The following is a 23,826-nucleotide window of genomic DNA, read 5'->3' as shown; positions in this document are numbered from 1 at the left end:
AAAAATATATTCGTAAAATATGTAAACTCGCCTCAGTTGGCTTCGCTTGGCTTTCCACTGACACAAACAAGTTTTGAACAGCTCCCAGATGTACACGCAACGTAGCTGGCGTTCTGTTCAGTTCGTTCATATGCCGAAAATGCTTTGTATTCTGATGCAAATTTCTTGCAAAATTTCAATTCTAAGGCAGAAATTCGTAAGAGCATTCGTATGCCGAGGTTACACTGGTAGTCACGGTCTGTTGGTGTGGAACTACTGATCGTACCCTGTGTCCATTAATGGGAGTGGCACTGAGCATATATTATTTGGGTGATCACAGGACTGTTGATCATTTCTCAATCTAGCAGTGAAACTGTTTAAAGTCCTATAAACACTGCAGTACCTATTATGCATCATGCCACTACACTGCTGTACTGAAAATGTTTATCAACCAAATAATCTATTCAGTACTGGTCCTGTGGTGGTCCTTTTCCACTGATGAATAGACTCCATGTGGCTGTCAGGCAACTAATGGGTTGTATTTAAAGCTTCAATGCCCAAGTCTCACCCTTTCTTTAACGGATAATCTTACCTGCATACCATAGCAATCACAGACACCATGATGCTTTTTTTGAATATCCCTCCACTGTGATGTTCATACTGAGCATCTGATAAAACAGACAATGGGTGAAAAAATAAACCAGTATACTACTGTATAGTCATGTAGGTTTCAGTGACAAACAGAAGATTAGAGCTTCGGCTGGAGATGAGTCGACTGCATCATTGTTCTTCCTCTAATGTATCGAATTGCAGTGTTCAGTTATACACAAATCACATCTTTATCCATTCCTGCATTTGATTTGACATGTGACAGAAAAGCCAAACAGAAAAGGGACCCTGTCAAGAGTGCAGTTTATTTCAGCTATTAGCTAATACATGCACAGGCAAATTAGCATTTTCTTTCAATCGTCTATGGAATGGGGTAAACCAATCAAGTTAACCTGTCAGTGCAAAAATTCAGTAAACAAACATTTTACAGGCGTCCAGCTGGGCTAAAGCTGCTGCTTGCATGCCCTCGACCAGCCACAATCAGCAGAATGATGAATAAGAAATGATTCAAGCTCCCCGGGTTAATACTTACTGCCTGGCAGCCTCATCCTATGTAGATGATTTTGTAAATATTTAGAGAGAGTGAGGGGGAGTCAATGTGTGTGTTTAGAGGATGATTCATTTGAATAGAACTTCCATTTGAACTGCCTTTCTTGTTTCAGTGATTCATCTCTGTTTTTCTGCTTGCAGTTCTTCATTGTCTTGCTGATTATTTTGCTGGCCGAGCTGATTTTGCTCATCCTTTTCTTCACATTCTCTGATAAGGTAAGCTCCTGTCCTGAATTCTTACACAGCATTCCTCTTCTAAACCAGTGAAGGCCACAGTCTTACATACAAGGAGTCACAGTCTGTCTGAACATCTTGAGATTAGTGTCTCTCAACCTGTCGCTCCAGTTGTCCGCCTGTTGAGCCTCCCGACTTCATCTGCTCTTCATTTCCGAGGTTGGGAACCTTCATGCCCTAAATAATTTGCAAAGGTCGAAGATCACATGTAAAATGCAACATAAGCTTGAACAGTTGGTGCTGAGTAATTGGAGTTAAGCTGTCTCTTAGAGACTACAGGTGCAGCTTCATGTGACTTTTCCAGAGAATTTACAGGGCAGCGCTTTCTAACCTTTTTGACATTAGGATTACTCATGGATTACTCTCTAGATGAAGCCACAAGTGTCACACAACATACATTAAAAATACATTTTAGTGAAGTGCAGTAGCCTCCAGGTGGTTGTTTTTAAGGTCATGTTATTGCTGAGGCCAGTTTTGGTTTCTCTCATGAGATGCAGGGAAAGTGTTGGATCAGCTAAAGACCTTCTGGGAGGTTATTGTTCACTCACCCCACCAGCCTGGCTAAAGTAATTCATTTACCCACAATCCATTTAGGGATGGGGATGTGTTTGTCTCTGAGGCATGCTCTGTCAGTGGGAAATACTGTATACCTCACAGCCTTATCTCTGTTTCTATGTTACTATAAACTTTATATTTGCACTGGTCTTCTTCAGCGGACACTTTTTTTTGTTAGGTTTTGTTTTTTCTCAGCAGCAACTGGATAAAAGACTTTATAGCTTGACCGCTCCATTGTGATAGGGTAGCAAGTGTACATTAATAATACAATACTGAATTTCACATTTCAACCTCTGTTTAAACTTCTATTATTGTTCTGCTTAGCCAGAACTCCAGTCAAGCAACAAGATAGGAACTACTGTCTCATATGATTCAGTTATAATATAAGTACGCAGAACATACAAAACCGTTTTTCTTTGAGACGGAAGACAATGTTATAGTATAAGCAAGATAACACAAGCTGAAATGTCCTGATATCAGGAAATTACATCGTTGATGGTGGAAATGCTTTAGGGCTTTGTGTCTCTGTGTTCCTCACTTCTGTCTTTTTTTGTCTGATATTGAGACGCTTGTGTTATCTATTACATATTGAAGGTAGATATTTCTTTTGTGCCTCTCTTTAAATGATCTCTTTAACTGTATAAATGTACATTGAGAAGACACTTTGTACACCTCCTCGTTCATGAGGTTATCTAAATAGCCAATCATGTTACAGCAGTACAATGCATAAAATCATGCAGATGTAAATCAAGAGGTTTAGTTAGTATCTACATTATGGCACGTTTGATTCTAGAAGGGCTGGTTTTTGATCTCCTGGGGTTTTCATGCACAAGAGTTTCTAGAGTTTACTCAGAATGGTGCAATAAGGAAAAAAATCCAGTTTGAGGCAGATCTGTGACCGAAACACCTTGTTGATGGGAGAACGTCTACATGGCCAGACTAGTTGGAGTTGATAGAAAGGCTTCAGTAACTCACATAAACATTCGGTACAATGTGTTGAGCAGTGAGATACACAACTCATTGAATCTTGAGGCCGATGGGCTACAACAGAAGAAGACCATGCAGGTCCCACTTCTGTCAGCCAACAACAGGAAGCTGAGCTGCAATGGGCAGAGACTCACCAACACTGGACAGTTGAAGACTGGAAAAACATATTCTGGTCTTATGAATGTTGATTTCTGCTAAGGTACACAGATGGTAAGGTCAGAATTTAGTGTAAACCTCATGAATCCATAAACACAACCTGCATTGTTAAATTTCCAGGCTGATGGAGGTGGTGTAATGGTGTGGGGAATGTTTACTTGTCACAATTTTGGCTGATAATACAAATCAATGTTGTTGACCATGTGCATCGCTATAAGAAAAAGCCGTCTCAAACTGGTTTCTTGAACATGACCATGAGTTCAATGTTCTTCAGTAGTCTTCCCAGTCACTGGAATCCAAAACAACACCTTTGGGATGTGGTATAGTGTAAGATTCGCAGATATGCAACATGTCCACATGGACCAGAATCTCAAAAAAGGACCTTCTTGTAGAATCCATGAGGAACTGAGCACTTTGAGAGCAAAGTGTTGGTATAGTGTTTGTATAGTGTTCCTAATAAAGTGCTCAGAGTGTGTATCTCTCAGGCTGTGTGTTGCGTGTTGCTACAGCATCACATCAAGATTGACTAAATGAAAGCAATTCAGAATGCCTCAGTGCAGATGATGTTCATATCTTGCTCTCAACATAATGAAAGTTAACCTGATAACAACGTGTCTTTCTTTTCATTAGCTTTTAAATGCCACTAAGCCATATTCCCACAAACACCATTCATGCCTTATCGCTCATGTCAGTCACTGATATAATGTTGGATTCTGGCTAGAAAGATGGTGATAGATATGATGACCAGAGAAGGTCATATTAGGGAAGATAAGATATGTGCTGGATGAATTGTGAATGCATTCATTTCTCCCCTGTCCATTCAGAGGTTTAGCTCTGGCCTATCTCCAGCCATCGGAGATGTTTTTAATTCATCCTATGATTTGACATCCAAATCGCCAAGCCATTTATTTATAATCATGGCTTAGATGAAGCTGGACTGGCAGCATATAAAAAGCCATTAATGGGAACAATTGATGGCATGCCCCACACTTTCAAACTAAAGTGCTGATTGTTTAATTAGGGCTGCTTTACTTTGTAATCACAGCCCATCAGGACTGCCAGAAGAGTTGGAGGCAACAAGATGACTGACAATTAGAGTCCCAGTTTTGTTTATGCAGTCATGGCTGTTTTTCTGTAGTGAGGTTAAGAGACAGGTACAATTGGCCCGTACACTACTATACACACTCTCTGTAGATTACAGATATTACACACACAGACACCCACACCCACGTGCATACGTGACCCTGTGGTGACCTGCCATCTGACTACAGCAGATGGTGGAGGCTAGGCACCAGATTATAGCATCCATCTTTACGTCTGTGACCTCGTTCCAGCATGCGTGGCACTGCACCTTGGCCAAATGAAGCCATATTAGCTGATTTTAGGGGAAACATGCTAGAGCGGCGCTTTCTGCCATGGGCTCGCAGACAGATGAGCCATATTACCTGTGCACTTCTCTTATGGCTGTTAGACCAGAATGGCGCAGGGGTAATGCGTGGGTTAGCAACCTTTTTTAGACACTAATGGTGTGCCCTTAATTTAGAGAAAGCAATTGAATTTCAGAACATGTATCCTGCTTGAGTATATATACACGTAATATCATGTGGCTCCTCAGTAGGTGTTATGTAATAGATATTATGTCTTGGGTTAATAAGAGCAGAGACCTGTGTACCATATTTTGTTTTAGTTTACAGTTTTGTGGACTCAGTGCACCCTGCTGTTTGTCGGTGATCTGAGCTGATTTCCTGTATCTCCAATTTGGACAGGATTTTGTGAGATTACTGCTTGTGAACTCTTGGGGATCTCATATTGCCTGTGTGCTCGTGTTTGTCAGGACAGACTGAAAATAAACACTGGAAACGATCAGTGACAAGTTCCTAAGCCAATTAAATGATATGCCTGATGCTGGTCAAATATCTGCAAAGTCATGCTATTAGAATATTGCATAACATGCATTATGTAGACGGTGGTCAAACGAGAGAAGGATCTGAGCCTCAGAGCTCTCAGTAGGGCAATGCTGATATTGTGCAGAAATCTGCATAACAGCAATGCCATGCTAGAGGTGAAAATTAGAGTCCAGTCACTGTAGAAGAAAGACATACTGTAACAGGCATAAATGTATTTTGGGGTAGGCGGAAAAGTATGGTGAAAAACAGAGGAAGAAATTAAATCAGTGTTGCCAAGGCCGTTGATTTGCAGGCATCTTTTGGTCCAAATACTTAAGTCTATACCTAGGAGCTATTCTGGGTTTGCTTTATGTTTGCTGTTTTTTTCCCACATCGACGTATTCCTACCAACCTGCTAATTATGTACATCACATCTACAGTGTGGGCTTTTTTGAAATTCGCAAACTCGTGCATTGCTTTATTTCTCTTAATCTTTAATTATTCATTAAATATTTATATTATTTATGTATTTTCTGTTTATTGTGACTGTATACTTGAAGCCTTTTAAAGTTACTCATCTTATATATTTTAAAAAATCTTTTGTGAGTTATAGACATTAAACTGCAGTGTTTGTTGTTGTTGTTGTTGTTTTTTCTTTTGCTAAATATATCTTGAAGGCATTCTGTCTCAACCCACAGTGTACCTTCAGTTCAACATCAAGTAACTAAGTAATGTGACAAATTGAACCAATGGTATAATTTGATTGGGGGGGGGCATGTGAAAAGGCTCTTGTTTTTCTAAGTGCTCTTGAGTACCATTATACAGAATATTGATTTCATAATATGGTACATACGTGCATATTGTATGTAACGTACAAATTGTATGTAAGCATTTTCTCTTTCTATTTAGAGTCTGCTTGCTATGACAGATTTTTTTTTTCCCCCATCTCCTTTTTTTTCACTCCTGCTGTATCAAGATCAAGGCTCTAATTAGAGACTAATGATATTTCACATTAGCTAAATGTAGCAGGTGTGACAAGCCTAACATTAGCTTTATTTAAGAGCAGGTAGAGACATAGTATCGGGCTGAGGCCCTACTGACGTGCATTAAATACAATGGCACTGTCCAAACACTGCTCAACAAACGCTAACATCTGCAAGAGTGTGTCCAAACTTTACCATGAGAAATGAAGACAAAGCAAACACACAACAATCACAAGCAGGTGTCTGGAATTCATTTGGAGTATGCACCGGGGGTTCAGTTTCAACTAGACCGACTTTGTTTAAACATTGCCAGAGGTCAAGAAAATAAACTCCTAATGATCAATGCATTTGTTCAAGACAATAAATTAAGCAATAAATTAACCCTAATTGAAGCAGTTGTATTGTGCTTCCTAAAGAGGAACTAGAGAGACGGGCTTTCTCTTTTTCCTAGTGCAAATGGACCACCATGCTTACATTCAGACCACAATCTCATGGTGACAAGAAGCTGGGAATTGCTAAATCAATCAAAAGCTGAAGAAGCTGGTGTGTATTTATCATTTCAGCAAAGTTTCATTTCTTAAATCAGGAGGGCATTCATTTTTCTTTAATAGCACAGTTGTGACAGAGGTTCTGTCTGTAACGTTCACATTAATGCTCGAGGTCTAGTATGTTATAATTTCTATAGTAATCGCTCAAACAGCTGGTAATATATGGGTTTTATGATAATGAATTATTGTTTATATTTACATTTAAGGCATTTCTTTATCTAGAACAAACTCTTTATCAATGACGTCTCTAGTATTCTAACAATGAATGCGTCAATACTGGTTCACTAGGTTATAGACTAAGAATAGCGTCAGTCTTAAACTCTGGTGGGAGGCAAGAAAAGCACATTTATTTTTAAACACATGCTAGTGTAAGTATTTATTTAACAGTTTCTAACAGTTTATAGTTACAGTTAATCTTGTGGACCATCCTCGCAACAGGTATCATTATATATCTTACTGTATATTATTGCAGCAACGAACATCAGTTCTATCACCAGTCATTAAATAAGACAAAAAAAGCAAATAATCTCTACAAAGTGCTGACACTGGAGTCTTCTTCTAAAAATGCTTAATAAACATTTCCTCACATCAACGTCTTCACATCAACAGCTACACAAATCTATTTACTGCATGTGTAGCATCTGCCATTTACTGAAAGTCCCTGTGCTACTCTAGAAACAATAATGCATTAATATAAACTTTGCTAAACATCTGGCAGAATTGTCTGAGCTATGCTGCTGTAGAAAATGAAGGCGTACTGTACCTTCTGATTAATAAGAATGGAGAATTCAGCAGCACTCTGGTATAATATGCACATCTCTGTCTTCTCCCTGGTTTACTTCCCAGCTCTGTTGCAGCATGTTTTTCACAGATATGATACTATAAGTATAATCTTCATGGCTCCAGGCTAATTGTTAATAGGCCGTATTAGTGCAGAGTGATTGCGCTGTGCACGCTGGGGTAATTGGATCACCTCTGTTCAGTTGTGAAGCAGTAGTCATTATCATGTATTTTAGGCCAGTACTGCTATTCAGATCTGCTGTTAGTGTAGTTACAGTGTTCACTGACAAATATGAGCAAGGTGTGTGTGTGAGAGAGAGTGAGGGGGGAAGAGGGAGCAGACTATGCATGCTGTTCTCTAACACTGTCTCTGTATAATGAGAATAAGAATTGTCTGAGGTTTTGAGGTCTTTCTGTGAGAGAGGTTGTTGATGTGTCTCCTCCTCTCATTTTTCTCTCACCTCTCCGCAGAATCAGGTTTGATGGAGCCTGCAGGGTTCACAGGGAGCCAATACACGCAGCATACAAACACCAAAATACCTCCTCATAAACAGTGTTCCTCCTCTCCGAGAGCCCTCCTTCTCTTTTATCATTACTCTTGACTGATTTTTATTGTTGGCTCTTAGATCAGGCATCATATCAGCCATGCTGTTAATCAGTAACTCGTTTCACATTATGCTTCGTTGTAAGGTTTTCAGGTGTATTTGTATCCGGGTATATGGGTTATTGGAGTAGAACTCATTTGTAATGCTTCTGATTAATGATGATATTAAAAATGTAAAGTAGGTCAATGCTAGGGGCATAGTAGCTATAGAATCTGAAAAAGATTGTGCTAAGAGCATTAACAAGTCATCCTGTGTCACTAATAACTCTACCACCAATGCCATGTTGTGTGATTTTTAATCTAAATGCTTGTGCATTTGATACTCGCTGGCAGTTTGAAAGCTGAGAGGATTAAAACAATATACAGTATAGTCATTAAAACCCACTGATGGGATGTTTGTATAATGCAATCCACTCACAGCAGCTAGTGATAGTGAATAAGCAACTAGAACTTTACCAAATTTTGCAGCTCATTTTACAGCTAACATGCAACACTGGACCAAAGCATCACCTGATCATATAACACCGTTAATAAATAATGGCATGTCTAAATGTATATGTTTTATTGGTCTGCCAAAGGTGTTTTCATTTATAGTGCTAACTGTTTGATGAATGATGGATTTTTATTCATGGCTTCGTTGCTGTTTTAGGTCAGTGAGAATGCCAAGCAGGATCTGAAAGATGGCCTTTCTCTGTACTACTCAGAAAACAACGTTGGACTAAAGAACGCTTGGAATATCATCCAAGCCGAGGTACACACATTACACAATAAACTTCTGATCTGTAGCATCAGCACATTATGTCTCCCAGCAGAGATTTGTCAAATTGCATGCATTTTTTGTTTAATCCTCTTAGATTAGATATTTCTCAAAAGGCAACTAAAAGCAAAAAGTGGCTCTGCATTTGAATTACAAAAGCCACTGGCATCTTTTCACGACTACTGAGTCATGATTTTTTTTTGTATAAAGTGTCTGATAGAGATTAGCTGAAGTGAGAAATTGCTGGGTAAGACAGGAGAAAAAAGTGGAGAATTGCAGACAGGCTTTCTGCCCTTTTGCTACTCCCTTCCATTAGCTGAATAACATTGACTGTATGTCTTTCTCTGCATTGCACAGTGGAAGTGCTGTGGTGTGACTGGGTTTACAGACTGGCACGAGGCTCTGAAAGAGAAGGTGGTACCTGACCGCTGCTGCCAGGAACACTATCAGGACTGCGGCCGCAACGTCACCAACGAGTTCTGGAAGCGGGTGAGTGGCTGAAGACTGGACAAAACAGGAATGTGTGTGGGATAACGTTTGGCTGAAACACGAGTTATCTTGTTTTGCTAAATAACAAAGTTTAGTTTTGTAGTAAGGTTGATTTAATTATGGCTTAATTGGATGATGATAACACACTATCATTATGTTACTTGTTATGAACAGCGAGAGTCAGTATACTTGCCAGTGTTTCCTGGATATCCAGGCGAATAAACAGAATTTCAGCTGTGACGAATCATTTTCTGCTTATCTGTGCCTTTACTGCAGCAGTGTCTTCAAATGAACTATTGCTCACACCAGCAGATAAATATACAGAAGACGCAAAGATACATTTTTAAGGCTAAAGTGATAATGACCCATAAACACTTCACTCTTCAAAACTTCTCCATAGGTTCTTTTAATCTCCTGTAAACCTCTTTTCATAATTAGTTCCTAATTCTGCCAAAATCTCCGTGTTGCAAATATAAACAACATTAAAATTAATTTGATCTTGCTGAGCTGGTTAATAAGCTTATCGCCTCCATGCGATAGTAGGCAGTTACCAGAGGACAGCACAGCTCATTTGAAACCGTTTGACTTAATGTGTGCTTCTTCCGTGTGGCTGCTATGCAGCTATAATTATGGAAGCAGCAGTCAAATCCACACAAACCACATCATTTTACATTGCTGTCCGCATGTGCCATGCCTCTAGTCCGATATACACCAGTACACCGCTCAGGACTTGCAGCTTTTCTAAGAACAAAGGATTTGTGGAAACTCTACTCTGTTATTCCTACACGCTTTTCTAGCACAAGTGCTGCACAGGAGTTCATGTTACCAGGGAAGAATTTTCTAATAAGGCAAAGGAATTGGATATTTTATAGCCTTTTATTATTAAAATAGTAGTTTTGGAATATACATTTCTTGACTTTAGCATAGAGAAATGCTCATCGAATAACCTCACAAGGAATTTATCAACTTTTAAGATTTAAGGGTCAAAGTGTTTCACCAGGGAGACTGTTTGAAGAAAACTCAAAGGATGAAGAGTGACTGGATTTTACAGACACATTGATAGACAGATAGATTTCCCAGAGGGAAGTTCACGCATTACAGCAGCACACAGAGTTAGAAGTATACTAAAAGTAATTTAACATTATATATGAAACACAGTAAGAATATAATAAATTAATAAGAAACAAAATAAAAGATTGACAGACTGACACGAGAGGATTTAATCTTCTTTATCTGTCAAATCAGAGATGATATGAGTTCGCTGAGGATTTCTCATGAATAGCAGGTGTCAGTACGTTGTTGGAAGCGAGTGTACTAGATAGAGAACTTGGAGAAGGGTGATCTTACACATAACGTCGAATAAATTCATTTGGAGTGCACTTTAAACTCTATGAAGAAATTGTGAAGTGGCCTGCTGAGTAGATAAACAAATAAAGCGCTTTCTGGCTTACTCTGGTTAGAGTCTTCTCAAGCGGTGGCCCGTTCTACGAGCAGAAGGGAGAAGCTTCAGCTTTTGCGGCTCAGCTTATTTGCATTTAGTGTGCTGGGAAGGATTTGGAGGGCAGAGTGGTTAAAAAGATGATTTCCTACCCCCTGTTAAGGCAGCTTATGCACAGAATATTAATTGAGCACTGTATCACGTGTGAAACTGGCAGAAATTTGGGGCTTTCACAATAGCTCAGCTGATGTTTTCTCAGCTTTTCTCCAGGGAATCAACTTCAGCTTTTGATTTTTCACTCCATTTGAAAGAGCACGTTTGGGAGTGTATTAACAAAGACGGAACGCATCGGCAGCAAATATGTGGCTTAGAACAGTAAGGCTGATGCGCATAAACGAAACATGAATGGACATTTTTGAAGCATATGGTATTTAAATGAAGAATTTATTAATTCATTTAGATATAGCATGAAATTAGATTTTGGTTGTTTCACTCTTATTCTGGGCTTGAAACGGTTTCATTAATGAACGAAGGGAAATTAAATGCGGAGATCAGTAAAAGCTTCTTTTAATGTCAGAGCAGCACTAAAAGCTGCCTGCTTTTTAATCTCTTCTATTAGAAAACAGATAGAGGCAATTGTGTTTCTGGGTGTAAATGTATTTTAAATGTTTTAAGATGTTCAGAATACCACAGACGAAGTCCTGCACCTCAGGGACTTTGCTGACTTTATACATTGAGTCACTGTGTGAGAAATCTGGCTTTTCTTTTCTTATCTTATCTTATTGTCTCTGTCCACTATATCCAAGTATGTCACACAGCCAGAAAATTTGTATTGTATCTCAACTATGGTGGTCTGTCACCACATATACCAGCTCACATAGAAAAGACGCGCTCTTCCCGATCAGCCAATTCAGCACAAGAGCTAAGATTGTTCAGCTGCTACATATGGCATGCACGTTTTCCATGCTCATACAGAATCGGAGCCAAACTGAGAAACGATTTATTGCTCAGGCATTGCAGTTGTCATTACAGAGCAATGATATGCTAAGCCAGTCTTCCATGATCAGTAAAAAATTGTTAATTAAATAAGCCCTGTTCACTCACCTACTCTTATAAAGGCTGTAAATTCATGCTGCAGAGTGTTTAAATTAGCTAGAGAATGCTCACACTAGCAGATCGATATATGGATGATGCTCAACAGTGGCATGCTATGTTTTAAAATGTCTATATAGTTATGTGTTTATTCTACAAGTCAATATTGTGTATGTGTGTGTGTTTGCTGCAGGGTTGCTTTGAGAAGGTGGAGGAGTGGCTGGATGATAACAAGCACCTGCTCGGCACTATCGCTATGTGTATCTTGGTCGTCCAGGTAATATTATTTGTGACAAGTAAACATGAGCGAGTGTGTGTGTGTGTGTGTGTGTGTGTGTGTGATGAAAGGGGCTGTGTCTTTGTATCTCTGCAGGATCGGGCATATGCATGTGGGTGTTTCTGTTTAGTCCCTTTATGTGCCAGGTTTGAAGTAATGAGTGTGGTCAGTGCCCATTGCCTGATCCTGCTGCGCTCAAATATTTATATCTGAGAAGCAATAGCGCATTTAATGGAAAACAGTGTTTTCAGTGTGTGTTTGTGTGTCCAGACTGTGGGGAGTCGTCCACATTTATAGAACAATATGTTTATGTGTCTAGCATCTTGTTAAGGTAAAGTGTAGGAGCTGTTATGAGTGCTTGTGTAAAAATGCACTTTCGCATTTATCTGCACAACACTTCTTTTTAAAACCTCTTAGAAACTCAGGAATCGCATCTTATACACCTTCCGCTTTAATAGGAACGCCTGTGCACCTGCTCATTTATGCAGTTATCCAAACACCCAATGATGTGGCAGCAGCATGATGCATAAAATCATGCAGATACAGGTCAAGAGCTCCAGTTAATGTTCACATAAGAATGGCGGGGGGGGGGGGGGGGGGCTAGTATGATCTCTGTGAATTTAATTCCGTTCATGGCATGGTTGCTGGTGCCAGATGGGCTGGCTTAAGTATTTTAGAAACTGCTGATCTCCTGGGATTTCCACACACAACAGTCTCTAAAGTTTACCTAGAATGAGAGTACACTCAGGAACTTATTTTTATACGCTAAGTAATTACATACCCTCCGTATCTGTGTCTTATACATTCAAGAATCACTTATTTATGCTTTCAGTAATCAGATCTTAAACATTCAGTAATTGCATCTAATACGTTCAGTAATCACATTCTGTGCATTCAGCAAGCACATCTTACACAAACAGCCTGAGACTGCATGAATCACTGGCATCTCTGTAGTAGTGCCACATTTTGAAGCCCCACACATGTAAGGCTTGTGAAGTGTACTAGTCCTGATAAACATGAGACCACGTTTTTAATTTTCTTCAATTTCCTGTATTTTGGCAGCTGTCAATAAATTATTTGTTCAGAGGTGAAATGTCCATATCTGCAGCAGCCCAGACGCTGTAAACTGCAGAAAAATAAATGATGTGGGCTACCAAAACCCTGACCAATCAGGACACAGTGGCATCTCTACTGACCTGTCGATCACACTGCCTGACACCTTGCTTCCTTGCGCACTGGCGTAGGCAGATTTTAGCAATGTGGCTTCAAAGGTAAAACTTCTAGCTTTAGTTCATTTCCTCCGAAAGCATTTAATAACAGATGTTAGATCTGTTAAAGTGGAAAGAAGCAACATGACCATATCTTGCTGCTCTGTTTTTCAAGGTGGAATACTGAGATTAAAGTTTAATATTTGTCATGTAGGGTTCTGATATACAGTTTGGGATTTCTGATTGAAATCAAATAAACCCATGGACAGAACACATTTGCCTACAAGATGCAGAATGAAACCTAGAGCGAATTATAATAAAAGAAAACCCACACTGTTACTTTAAGATAATGGCTGATAGAGAAGACTGTAGACTTCGTTTGATGTGGGAATGCAGGAAGGTTTGAAATGGAAACTTCAAAGAGGCTGCATGTTCCTCTAGTGCATCTCAATTTCTCCCTGATTGGTTTAATGCTTCCTACATCACACATTACTTCATCTGAAGGCAGGAAAATAGCATGAATGCAAAACACTAATGTGAGGGAACACCAGTTTCCTCCTCTGTGACATAGCTGAGGCATGTTTACAAAGTCTAATATCAGTGCCCTGTGTTATTCCACATTTTACAAACCTCATACTCAAAGTGGAATGTTCAGCAGGATTCATTGTGTGTTTGATCTGTGTGTGTATGAGCTGTGTGCTGACTGTATGAGCTGTGTGTGTGTCTGAGGTGTGTTTGAGCTCTGTGTGTTTGAGATGTGTGTGTTTAAGATGTCTGTGTTTGAGAGGTGTATGTTTGAGATGTGTGAACTGTGTGTGTTTGAGATGTGTGTGTTTAAGATGTCTGTGTTTGAGAGGTGTGTGTTTAAGATGTGTGAACTGTGTGTGTTTAAGATGTCTGTGTTTGAGAGGTGTGTGTTTAAGATGTGTGAACTGTGTGTGTTTAAGATGTCTGTGTTTGAGAGGTGTGTGTTTAAGATGTGTGAACTGTGTGTGTTTAAGATGTCTGTGTTTGAGAGGTGTGTGTTTAAGATGTGTGAACTGTGTGTGTTTAAGATGTCTGTGTTTGAGAGGTGTATGTTTAAGATGTGTGAACTGTGTGTGTTTAAGATGTCTGTGTTTGAGAGGTGTATGTTTAAGATGTGTGAACTGTGTGTGTTTGAGATGTGTGTGTTTGAGATGTGTGAACTGTGTGTGTTTGAGATGTCTGTGTTTGAGATGTGTGTGTTTAAGATGTGTGAACTGTGTGTGTTTGAGAGGTGTATGTTTAAGATGTGTGAACTGTGTGTGTTTGAGAGGTGTATGTTTAAGATGTGTGAACTGTGTGTGTTTGAGATGTGTATGTTTAAGATGTGTGAACTGTGTGTGTTTGAGAGGTGTATGTTTAAGATGTGTGAACTGTGTGTGTTTGAGAGGTGTATGTTTAAGATGTGTGAACTGTGTGTGTTTGAGATGTGTATGTTTAAGATGTGTGAACTGTGTGTGTTTGAGATGTGTGTGTTTAAGATGTGTGAACTGTGTGTGTTTGAGAGGTGTATGTTTAAGATGTGTGAACTGTGTGTGTTTGAGAGGTGTATGTTTAAGATGTGTGAACTGTGTGTGTTTGAGATGTGTATGTTTAAGATGTGTGAACTGTGTGTGTTTGAGAGGTGTATGTTTAAGATGTGTGAACTGTGTGTGTTTGAGATGTGTGTGTTTAAGATGTCTGTGTTTGAGAGGTGTGTGTTTAAGATGTGTGAACTGTGTGTGTTTAAGATGTCTGTGTTTGAGAGGTGTGTGTTTAAGATGTGTGAACTGTGTGTGTTTAAGATGTCTGTGTTTGAGAGGTGTATGTTTAAGATGTGTGAACTGTGTGTGTTTAAGATGTCTGTGTTTGAGAGGTGTATGTTTAAGATGTGTGAACTGTGTGTGTTTGAGATGTGTGTGTTTAAGATGTGTGAACTGTGTGTGTTTGAGAGGTGTATGTTTAAGATGTGTGAACTGTGTGTGTTTGAGAGGTGTATGTTTAAGATGTGTGAACTGTGTGTGTTTGAGATGTGTATGTTTAAGATGTGTGAACTGTGTGTGTTTGAGAGGTGTATGTTTAAGATGTGTGAACTGTGTATGTTTAAGATGTCTGTGTTTGAGAGGTGTATGTTTAAGATGTGTGAACTGTGTGTGTTTGAGAGGTGTATGTTTAAGATGTGTGAACTGTGTATGTTTAAGATGTCTGTGTTTGAGAGGTGTATGTTTAAGATGTGTGAACTGTGTATGTTTAAGATGTCTGTGTTTGAGAGGTGTATGTTTAAGATGTGTGAACTGTGTGTGTTTGAGAGGTGTATGTTTAAGATGTGTGAACTGTGTATGTTTAAGATGTCTGTGTTTGAGAGGTGTATGTTTAAGATGTGTGAACTGTGTGTGTTTGAGAGGTGTATGTTTAAGATGTGTGAACTGTGTGTGTTTGAGAGGTGTATGTTTAAGATGTGTGAACTGTGTGTGTTTGAGAGGTGTATGTTTAAGATGTGTGAACTGTGTATGTTTAAGATGTCTGTGTTTGAGAGGTGTGTGTTTGAGATGTGTGAACTGTGTTTAAGATGTCTGTGTTTGAGAGGTGTATGTTTGAGATGTGTGAACTGTGTGTGTTTGAGATGTGTGTGTTTAAGATGTCTGTGTTTGAGAGGTGTGTGTTTAAGATGTGTGAACTGTGTGTGTTTAAGATGTCTGTGTTTGAGAGGTGTATGTTTAAGATGTGTGAACTGTGTGTGTTTAAGATGTCTGTGTTTGAGAGGTGTATGTTTAAGATGTGTGAACTGTGTGTGTTTAAGATGTCTGTGTTTGAGAGGTGTATGTTTAAGATGTGTGAACTGTGTGTGTTTAAGATGGCTGTGTTTGAGAGGTGTGTGTTTAAGATGTGTGAACTGTGTGTGTTTGAGATGTCTGTGTTTGAGATGTCTGTGTTTGAGAGGTGTATGTTTAAGATGTGTGAACTGTGTGTGTTTAAGATGTCTGTGTTTGAGAGGTGTATGTTTAAGATGTGTGAACTGTGTGTGTTTGAGAGGTGTATGTTTAAGATGTGTGAACTGTGTGTGTTTGAGAGGTGTATGTTTAAGATGTGTGAACTGTGTGTGTTTAAGATGTCTGTGTTTGAGAGGTGTATGTTTAAGATGTGTGAACTGTGTGTGTTTGAGAGGTGTATGTTTAAGATGTGTGAACTGTGTGTGTTTGAGAGGTGTATGTTTAAGATGTGTGAACTGTGTATGTTTAAGATGTCTGTGTTTGAGAGGTGTGTGTTTGAGATGTGTGAACTGTGTGTGTTTGAGAGGTGTATGTTTAAGATGTGTGAACTGTGTGTGTTTAAGATGTCTGTGTTTGAGAGGTGTATGTTTAAGATGTGTGAACTGTGTGTGTTTGAGAGGTGTATGTTTAAGATGTGTGAACTGTGTATGTTTAAGATGTCTGTGTTTGAGAGGTGTGTGTTTGAGATGTGTGAACTGTGTGTGTTTGAGAGGTGTATGTTTAAGATGTGTGAACTGTGTGTGTTTAAGATGTCTGTGTTTGAGAGGTGTGTGTTTAAGATGTGTGAACTGTGTGTGTTTAAGATGTCTGTGTTTGAGAGGTGTATGTTTAAGATGTGTGAACTGTGTGTGTTTAAGATGTCTGTGTTTGAGAGGTGTATGTTTAAGATGTGTGAACTGTGTGTTTAAGATGTCTGTGTTTGAGAGGTGTATGTTTAAGATGTGTGAACTGTGTGTTTAAGATGTCTGTGTTTGAGAGGTGTATGTTTAAGATGTGTGAACTGTGTGTTTAAGATGTGTGAACTGTGTGTTTAAGATGTCTGTGTTTGAGAGGTGTATGTTTAAGATGTGTGAACTGTGTGTTTAAGATGTGTGAACTGTGTGTTTAAGATGTCTGTGTTTGAGAGGTGTATGTTTAAGATGTGTGAACTGTGTGTGTTTAAGATGTCTGTGTTTGAGAGGTGTATGTTTAAGATGTGTGAACTGTGTGTTTAAGATGTCTGTGTTTGAGAGGTGTATGTTTAAGATGTGTGAACTGTGTGTTTAAGATGTCTGTGTTTGAGAGGTGTATGTTTAAGATGTGTGAACTGTGTGTTTAAGATGTCTGTGTTTGAGAGGTGTATGTTTAAGATGTGTGAACTGTGTGTTTAAGATGTGTGAACTGTGTGTTTAAGATGTCTGTGTTTGAGAGGTGTATGTTTAAGATGTGTGAACTGTGTGTTTAAGATGTGTGAACTGTGTGTTTAAGATGTCTGTGTTTGAGAGGTGTATGTTTAAGATGTGTGAACTGTGTGTTTAAGATGTGTGAACTGTGTGTTTAAGATGTCTGTGTTTGAGAGGTGTATGTTTAAGATGTGTGAACTGTGTGTTTAAGATGTGTGAACTGTGTGTTTAAGATGTCTGTGTTTGAGAGGTGTATGTTTAAGATGTGTGAACTGTGTGTTTAAGATGTGTGAACTGTGTGTTTAAGATGTCTGTGTTTGAGAGGTGTATGTTTAAGATGTGTGAACTGTGTGTTTAAGATGTGTGAACTGTGTGTTTAAGATGTCTGTGTTTGAGAGGTGTATGTTTAAGATGTGTGAACTGTGTGTGTTTAAGATGTCTGTGTTTGAGAGGTGTATGTTTAAGATGTGTGAACTGTGTGTGTTTAAGATGTCTGTGTTTGAGAGGTGTATGTTTAAGATGTGTGAACTGTGTGTTTAAGATGTGTGAACTGTGTGTGTTTAAGATGTCTGTGTTTGAGAGGTGTATGTTTAAGATGTGTGAACTGTGTGTGTTTAAGATGTCTGTGTTTGAGAGGTGTATGTTTAAGATGTGTGAACTGTGTGTTTAAGATGTCTGTGTTTGAGAGGTGTATGTTTAAGATGTGTGAACTGTGTGTTTAAGATGTCTGTGTTTGAGAGGTGTATGTTTAAGATGTGTGAACTGTGTGTTTAAGATGTCTGTGTTTGAGAGGTGTGTGTTTAAGATGTGTGAACTGTGTGTTTAAGATGTCTGTGTTTGAGAGGTGTATGTTTAAGATGTGTGAACTGTGTGTTTAAGATGTCTGTGTTTGAGAGGTGTATGTTTAAGATGTGTGAACTGTGTGTTTAAGATGTCTGTGTTTGAGAGGTGTGTTTGACGTGTGAGCCGTGTGTGTTTAAGATGTCTGTGTTTGACGTCTGTGAGCTGTGTGTGTTTGAGGTGTGTGTGTTTGAGGTGTGTGTGTTTGAGGTGTGTGTGTTTGAGATGTGTGTGTTTGAGATGTGTGTGTTTGAGATGTGTATCTCACCCCTCACCTCCTGGATGTGTTTTTTTTGTGTTGCAGCTCCTGGGTATGGCCTTTTCCATGACGTTGTTTCATCAGATCCACAGAACAGGGAAGAAGTACAATGCCTAGCCAGGATTCAGTACAGACAGAGGCTTATGGAACTGATTCTGGAAGAAAAGCTCCTTTACATCTCCTACATCCCCTAGCCTTATCTCCTGTTCTCCTCAAACGACTCTGTACAGACATCAGCCATGCGTCCCTTTTCTTCTTCTTTCTCTTCTCTCTCGTGATACCACTCATCTGCCAAAGAGAAAGAGAGACAGAGAGGAAGGAATTTAAACTCTTTGGCCAAGAAGTACTGTGCTGGCTGTTTCCCTTTCCCTACTCCTTTAGAACCTTTTTTTATGTATGCTTGGACTAACAATTGCAGGAAGGCGAATATCATGACAACAATAAACGGCATTGCTCTACTAATGTATAATTCCCATCCTGCAAAGGAAAGGAGAAGATCTAGAAGACTAACCATGCCATCCTTTGGGTGGTGTGCTTTTTAAATGTTATTCAAATTCCCTCGACAATGAAAATGACAAAAGCTTTCATCCTGGCCTCGGCAGTTTTCAGCTAGGTGGAAACCGCTGTCATTTCAGTGGACGATTATTTCTTTTGTTTTGTTTGTTTTTTTTTCTCATTTTGTACCCCGGTCCTTTAATTCTCATCGTTATGCATCAGAGGATTGAAGTGTTTCCTGAGTTAGCTGAGTAGGACTCTGGGTTGCTGTGGATGGTCAGAGAAGGGCTTGGTGTGTTCTAACTACTCATAAGCACAGATTTATACTGAATGGTTCAGGTAAGCGGATTCAAGTAAGTTGGAAAATTCAGGTGTGGGTTGAGTGTTACATCGGGATGTCAGACAACTGCGGATGTTTCTCCTTGTCCCTCTGTGTTCAAATAACCTGATACACAGTCATAATGCACTGTCTAAAGTACAGATGGATAGCAATCTGTTTAATACTATTTTCACATTAATATTTTAGAGCCAGTGCTGTACAGTAGTTGTAATAGTGAAATAACAAGTGAAGTTTGCTTCATGAACAGTTACTCCACATTCAGAGCCATGAAAAACGCACACAGAGGCACATTGACTAAAGCTTAGAAAGCAGCCTCCCTGCACCATTGATCATTAGAAGACAAGGGTCATACATTCTTTCTGCTTCTGTATACCTGAGCACTTCATCCAATGTTTTTTCCTCATTCTTATCATCTATTCATTTTCCCCCCCAAGCATTTTCAAGGCTAAGATGTGCCACAGAGGTCAAAGTAGTTTCTATTTCAACTGACATTCCTGTTAGATGAGCTGGTTTTGTATTCGTAACTTCAATTCAAATACAGCTCTAGCAACTAAATCTGTTCTGTCATCTCTGCCTTCTTCGCCCTAGAGCTGAGAAAAAGATCAACGACAGCACTTTTAGCTCACGGTTTTGTAGGATTTAATTGCTGTCCAGTAGAACCATCAATTGTTTTGCCCAGACTGCAATTGTTGTCTGACATTCTGGCAAAAAGAGGGTCATCAGCCATCTTTTATCCAACCCAGGACACAGATAGCATACCGTTCTCCTAAAGTCTTTGAAAAGTGCAGGTTGTGCTGATATAAAAAAAAAACACCACTCATTTAATTGGGCATCAGTTGAGACTGCTGTTTACTGTAGATTTGGAAAATTGGTTTTATACAATCAGGGACCAGAGGTGGTCAGCAGTTCAGATTTTCATCCTAGATATGCAGAAGAATGGACAAAATTGGTATTCTGCTTGGGATGAGTATAGAACCGCTGTCACTATGCATTGCTGCTATGTGAGATGTTGTTTGAGGTTCTTAAGAGGATAAGGACGTGAGGAGAAAGAAAGAACTATTGCTAAGAAACAGTGCAGACTCTAAAACAATAACTCTTGCTTGCTAACACCTAGCGGATATTGGGACGGATTGGGATTGGTGCTGAAATGGAGCTGAAATCACTGCAGACTAAAAGCCGCACTAACAGAGGCAAAAGAGTAACACAGAGCTGCGTGGCACAAGGTTCCTTTAGCCTCAAGTCATGGTTTTATATGTCAAAAAATATATATATTACTTGGAATGTGTGTGGTTTTTATGCTTCATTCTGAAAACTGAACTGTTAACATGCTCAGTCTTTTACATGGTGGGTTATTGATTTCCCACTGATGGTTTGTGAAGGAGTTAGGGCATATATCAGCTCTTATTGTAATTTTACCTCCACAATAGTGAACATGTTATCATGAAAACAAGAGATATGACATTACGCAAAACTGAAATGTGGCCACAAGAGGTTTGAATTTTTTTAAAAATAATTTAGCCTTTACTGCCATCCCACACTCAGTGTTTTTCCTCCATATCATCTCAGTTCTGACTGTGGAATAATGATGCATGTGTTTAATGACCTTGATGATGCTTATCTTTATCTTTTTGGTTTGCTTTAAAGTATAAGGAAAGCTTTCTGTAATAGCTAACTGCACAAGGGGAAACAAAATGTTTTACTTTAAAGCAAGGGTTATTTCATTTTTGCATTTTTCATTTATTTTTTTGTTTGTTCTCATGTCTGTCTGTTTTTATTCCATATGCGGTATTCATTATTGTATTCTGTCCTGTATTCGTTTTCTTTAAATCCGAGTTCAGCACTATGTGAAGAAAATTGGTATCATTTGAATTGTGAAAAGGCGGCAGTTTAATTGCCTTAATATAATCTGTTGGGCTTTCACGTTGGGGCCTAATACTAGATGCGCATTCAAAAAGTGTTGACAAATGACTGTATTTCAAAGTTTGGTATTTCTGAGTGTACAATATGATTTGAAGCCAATGTACCCATCATAATCTGTTCTAAACGATGTCTCTTTACTGAGCCGTTCTTCACACTGTGCTAAGCTCAATATGTAGTTAGTTCATCATCTGATCTCAATCTGATTATTACTGCTCTAACCCAGAGACATACTACACAAAAAGGTTTGGCTTTTCTGATTGTACATTTTGTTTAGTCATTTTCTTAAATGCCAATGAAACTAATTTTATATCCGTTTTTATTTCTATTAGCTTTTTTTTTTTTTTACTTGTCAGTTTGAGAGCATTAGGTAACTCTGTTTTGTCCATGTTGCTGTTTATATCCATATGTGAGAAGAAGCATTATATCAACAGTTCTAAGTAATCGTTATATAACTTGTCCACATGTTCCACTCTTTCTTTGAAGCACTGCCAGTAAATGACTAATTTGGTTAGATATACGGGATTTGGACAACTCATTTCTGTCATATCTATATTTTTGTATTAATGTCCTGACCCAGCGCTAGGCTATGTATCAGAGTTGAGGTTTGAGCTCCTGATTTGAGGTGTTTAATGTCATGGTGTCTTGGCACATCTAATTTCATGCCAACCCAAGTTTGTCCTGTGGAGTTTTTGCTACATGTAAAGCACTATAAATATCTATGTTAGGTGGTGCACTAAATGTCATTCTTTAAATCCTAGTATTTTTTAAATAAAGGAGAGTGTGTCGCAAAATTCTGTCGCGATGTAGCCATTTTCTTTAATGACTAACCCTTAAACGTGTTTCAGTCCTAACCAAGTGTGATCATGCACGCCAGAACATTTCAACAAAGCCACTAAGTGATGCATGATGTGGTATTTCCAATTTGTCTTTCAGCCATTTTTCCCCATCCTTCTTTTCACTCAATACACATCAGACCACATGTACGCCATATGGAGTAATCCGCATGGCAGCTTGTAACAGCGGTTAGAGCTACAGGTTTCCTGTGTTCCAAAGCTGAGGATGTCTTCATCTCATTGCTTCTGCCTCATATTACAAGTGCCACATTTTTGAAGAATGGTACAGAAGCCCATCTTAGAGTTTCACTTCAATTCTGCTTTCCATTATTACCGCTGCTAGTTTTATTATCTATCAGACACCAGGTGTGACTAAGCTGCTCAGCCAGACATGCAAATCTATTCCATGTAATTTGGCTCCAATCTTTAAATACCAAGCATAAAAACAGCATAACCAAAAGCCAAAAAAAATAAACCCATCCATGTGGGACTTTTAGGTCACCGTAACCTTGTTCCATGGTCCAGCGCCTATAACGTCACACCGCTTGCTTCATACAGCTTCAAGCAGGGAGAGTTTTGTCCACAGGCTCCTAATAGACATCTGAGTAACTCATGGGACGCCATCTCATGGGATGGTGGCTAAAAATTACCCCATCACCAAAGAGACCCATGGAGCATGTCCCTGAAGGGCAAGTCTGGAAACGGGATGCTTTACAGACAAAATAATCAGTTCAGTGGGTCCTGATGGCAAAGTCACCGAAGTATAAATGTAGGCTGGCTGCCAGCTAGCAACTTTTTAGGGTCTCAGAGCCTGAATGATATCAAACCCCAAGAAATTTCTGACCCAAAAAGTTAACTTATTTTCTTGTTTAGAAGGATGGTACTTCTTGAACACTTCTATTTAAAAGCTAGTTCTTAAAGAATGTTAAATCGTTGTAACCTCAGGCTGGAGATTTTTCTAATCTAATCTTTTCTATTAAAGTTTTTTTTTTTTCTAATGAAAGGGATCTGCTCGGGGGTAGTCTGATAAGAGAGAGATATTCAGCTGGACGCTTCTTTTATATGCTGAGGAGCAGTGTGGTGGCACAAGTGCACAGGGAGCATAAGATCTCTAAACACATCAAACAGAAAAAATTAAGGTCTTTTCACCATTTTCAAGACTTTACCACGAGAGCTACATCAGTTGCTTTCTCTGTAATAAGCAATAAGCTTGGAAAAAGCTTGGAATGCCTACATTGGTGGATACATGACTCTGGGGTGACCTTGTGGTTAAATTCAGGATTCCTGCCCAAGGTAATCTCACCTTATTCTGTGAATCAGACAACTGATCTTAGAGCAGCCATAAAGTCGAACCTAGAGAGGACCCAGAACCTGGCTTCTTGCTGTGCCCAAATCGGATACTAATTATGTGCCATTTGGAACCAAGAATGACCCAGGGAGAACTTGGCAAGAAAGTTCCATGGAAAATGGCTACATGAGTCACTTAATGACTCCAGGAAGAAGCACAAACACCAGTTCTGAAATATGCGGCTTCTTATGTCACCAGGTGTTGTATGACAGGTGAAATCTAGCTAGTGGGTGGAGACTGGGAGAAATTCTCAACACTGGTATTCACAGGCCCAAGAGTACAGAGGTTACACCACCTTCAGTCCCGTGCTGAAAATAAAATATGTTGCTATTTATGTGTGTTGATTGATTTTTGTCAATTACATAGACAATTCCAAACTGCTCTAGAGAGACCTCTTGCAAATGAAGTGCAGCAACACTAATAGACCATGTTCACAAGGGACATTACACATTTTAAATTAAATGGTAGCTTATTATAATGGCTTATTATAACAGTGAACAATAA

General features: G+C 39.1%; 1 protein-coding gene across 9 annotated transcripts in view; it reads left to right on the top strand.

Moving 5' to 3' along the window:
• tspan9a (tetraspanin 9a) overlaps positions 1–21,938 on the top strand; it is a 201,020-nt gene extending 179,082 nt beyond the window's left edge. For all 9 annotated transcript variants that reach the window (XM_058387550.1, XM_058387548.1, XM_058387554.1 and 6 more), the window contains 5 exons: positions 1,279–1,353; positions 8,520–8,621; positions 8,985–9,116; positions 11,840–11,923; positions 18,432–21,938. In XM_058387550.1, coding sequence (XP_058243533.1) covers positions 1,279–1,353; positions 8,520–8,621; positions 8,985–9,116; positions 11,840–11,923; positions 18,432–18,503 — 465 coding nt within the window. In that variant the 3' untranslated portion in view covers positions 18,504–21,938. The remainder of the gene's footprint in view (positions 1–1,278; positions 1,354–8,519; positions 8,622–8,984; positions 9,117–11,839; positions 11,924–18,431) is intronic.
• The last annotated feature ends 1,888 nt before the right edge of the window (positions 21,939–23,826 follow it).

Source organism: Hemibagrus wyckioides, linkage group LG04, assembly GCF_019097595.1.
Source record: "Hemibagrus wyckioides isolate EC202008001 linkage group LG04, SWU_Hwy_1.0, whole genome shotgun sequence".
NCBI lineage: Eukaryota > Metazoa > Chordata > Actinopteri > Siluriformes > Bagridae > Hemibagrus > Hemibagrus wyckioides.
The sequence above is the reverse complement of the archived record's forward strand: the minus strand, read 5'-3'. Positions and strand labels throughout refer to the sequence as shown.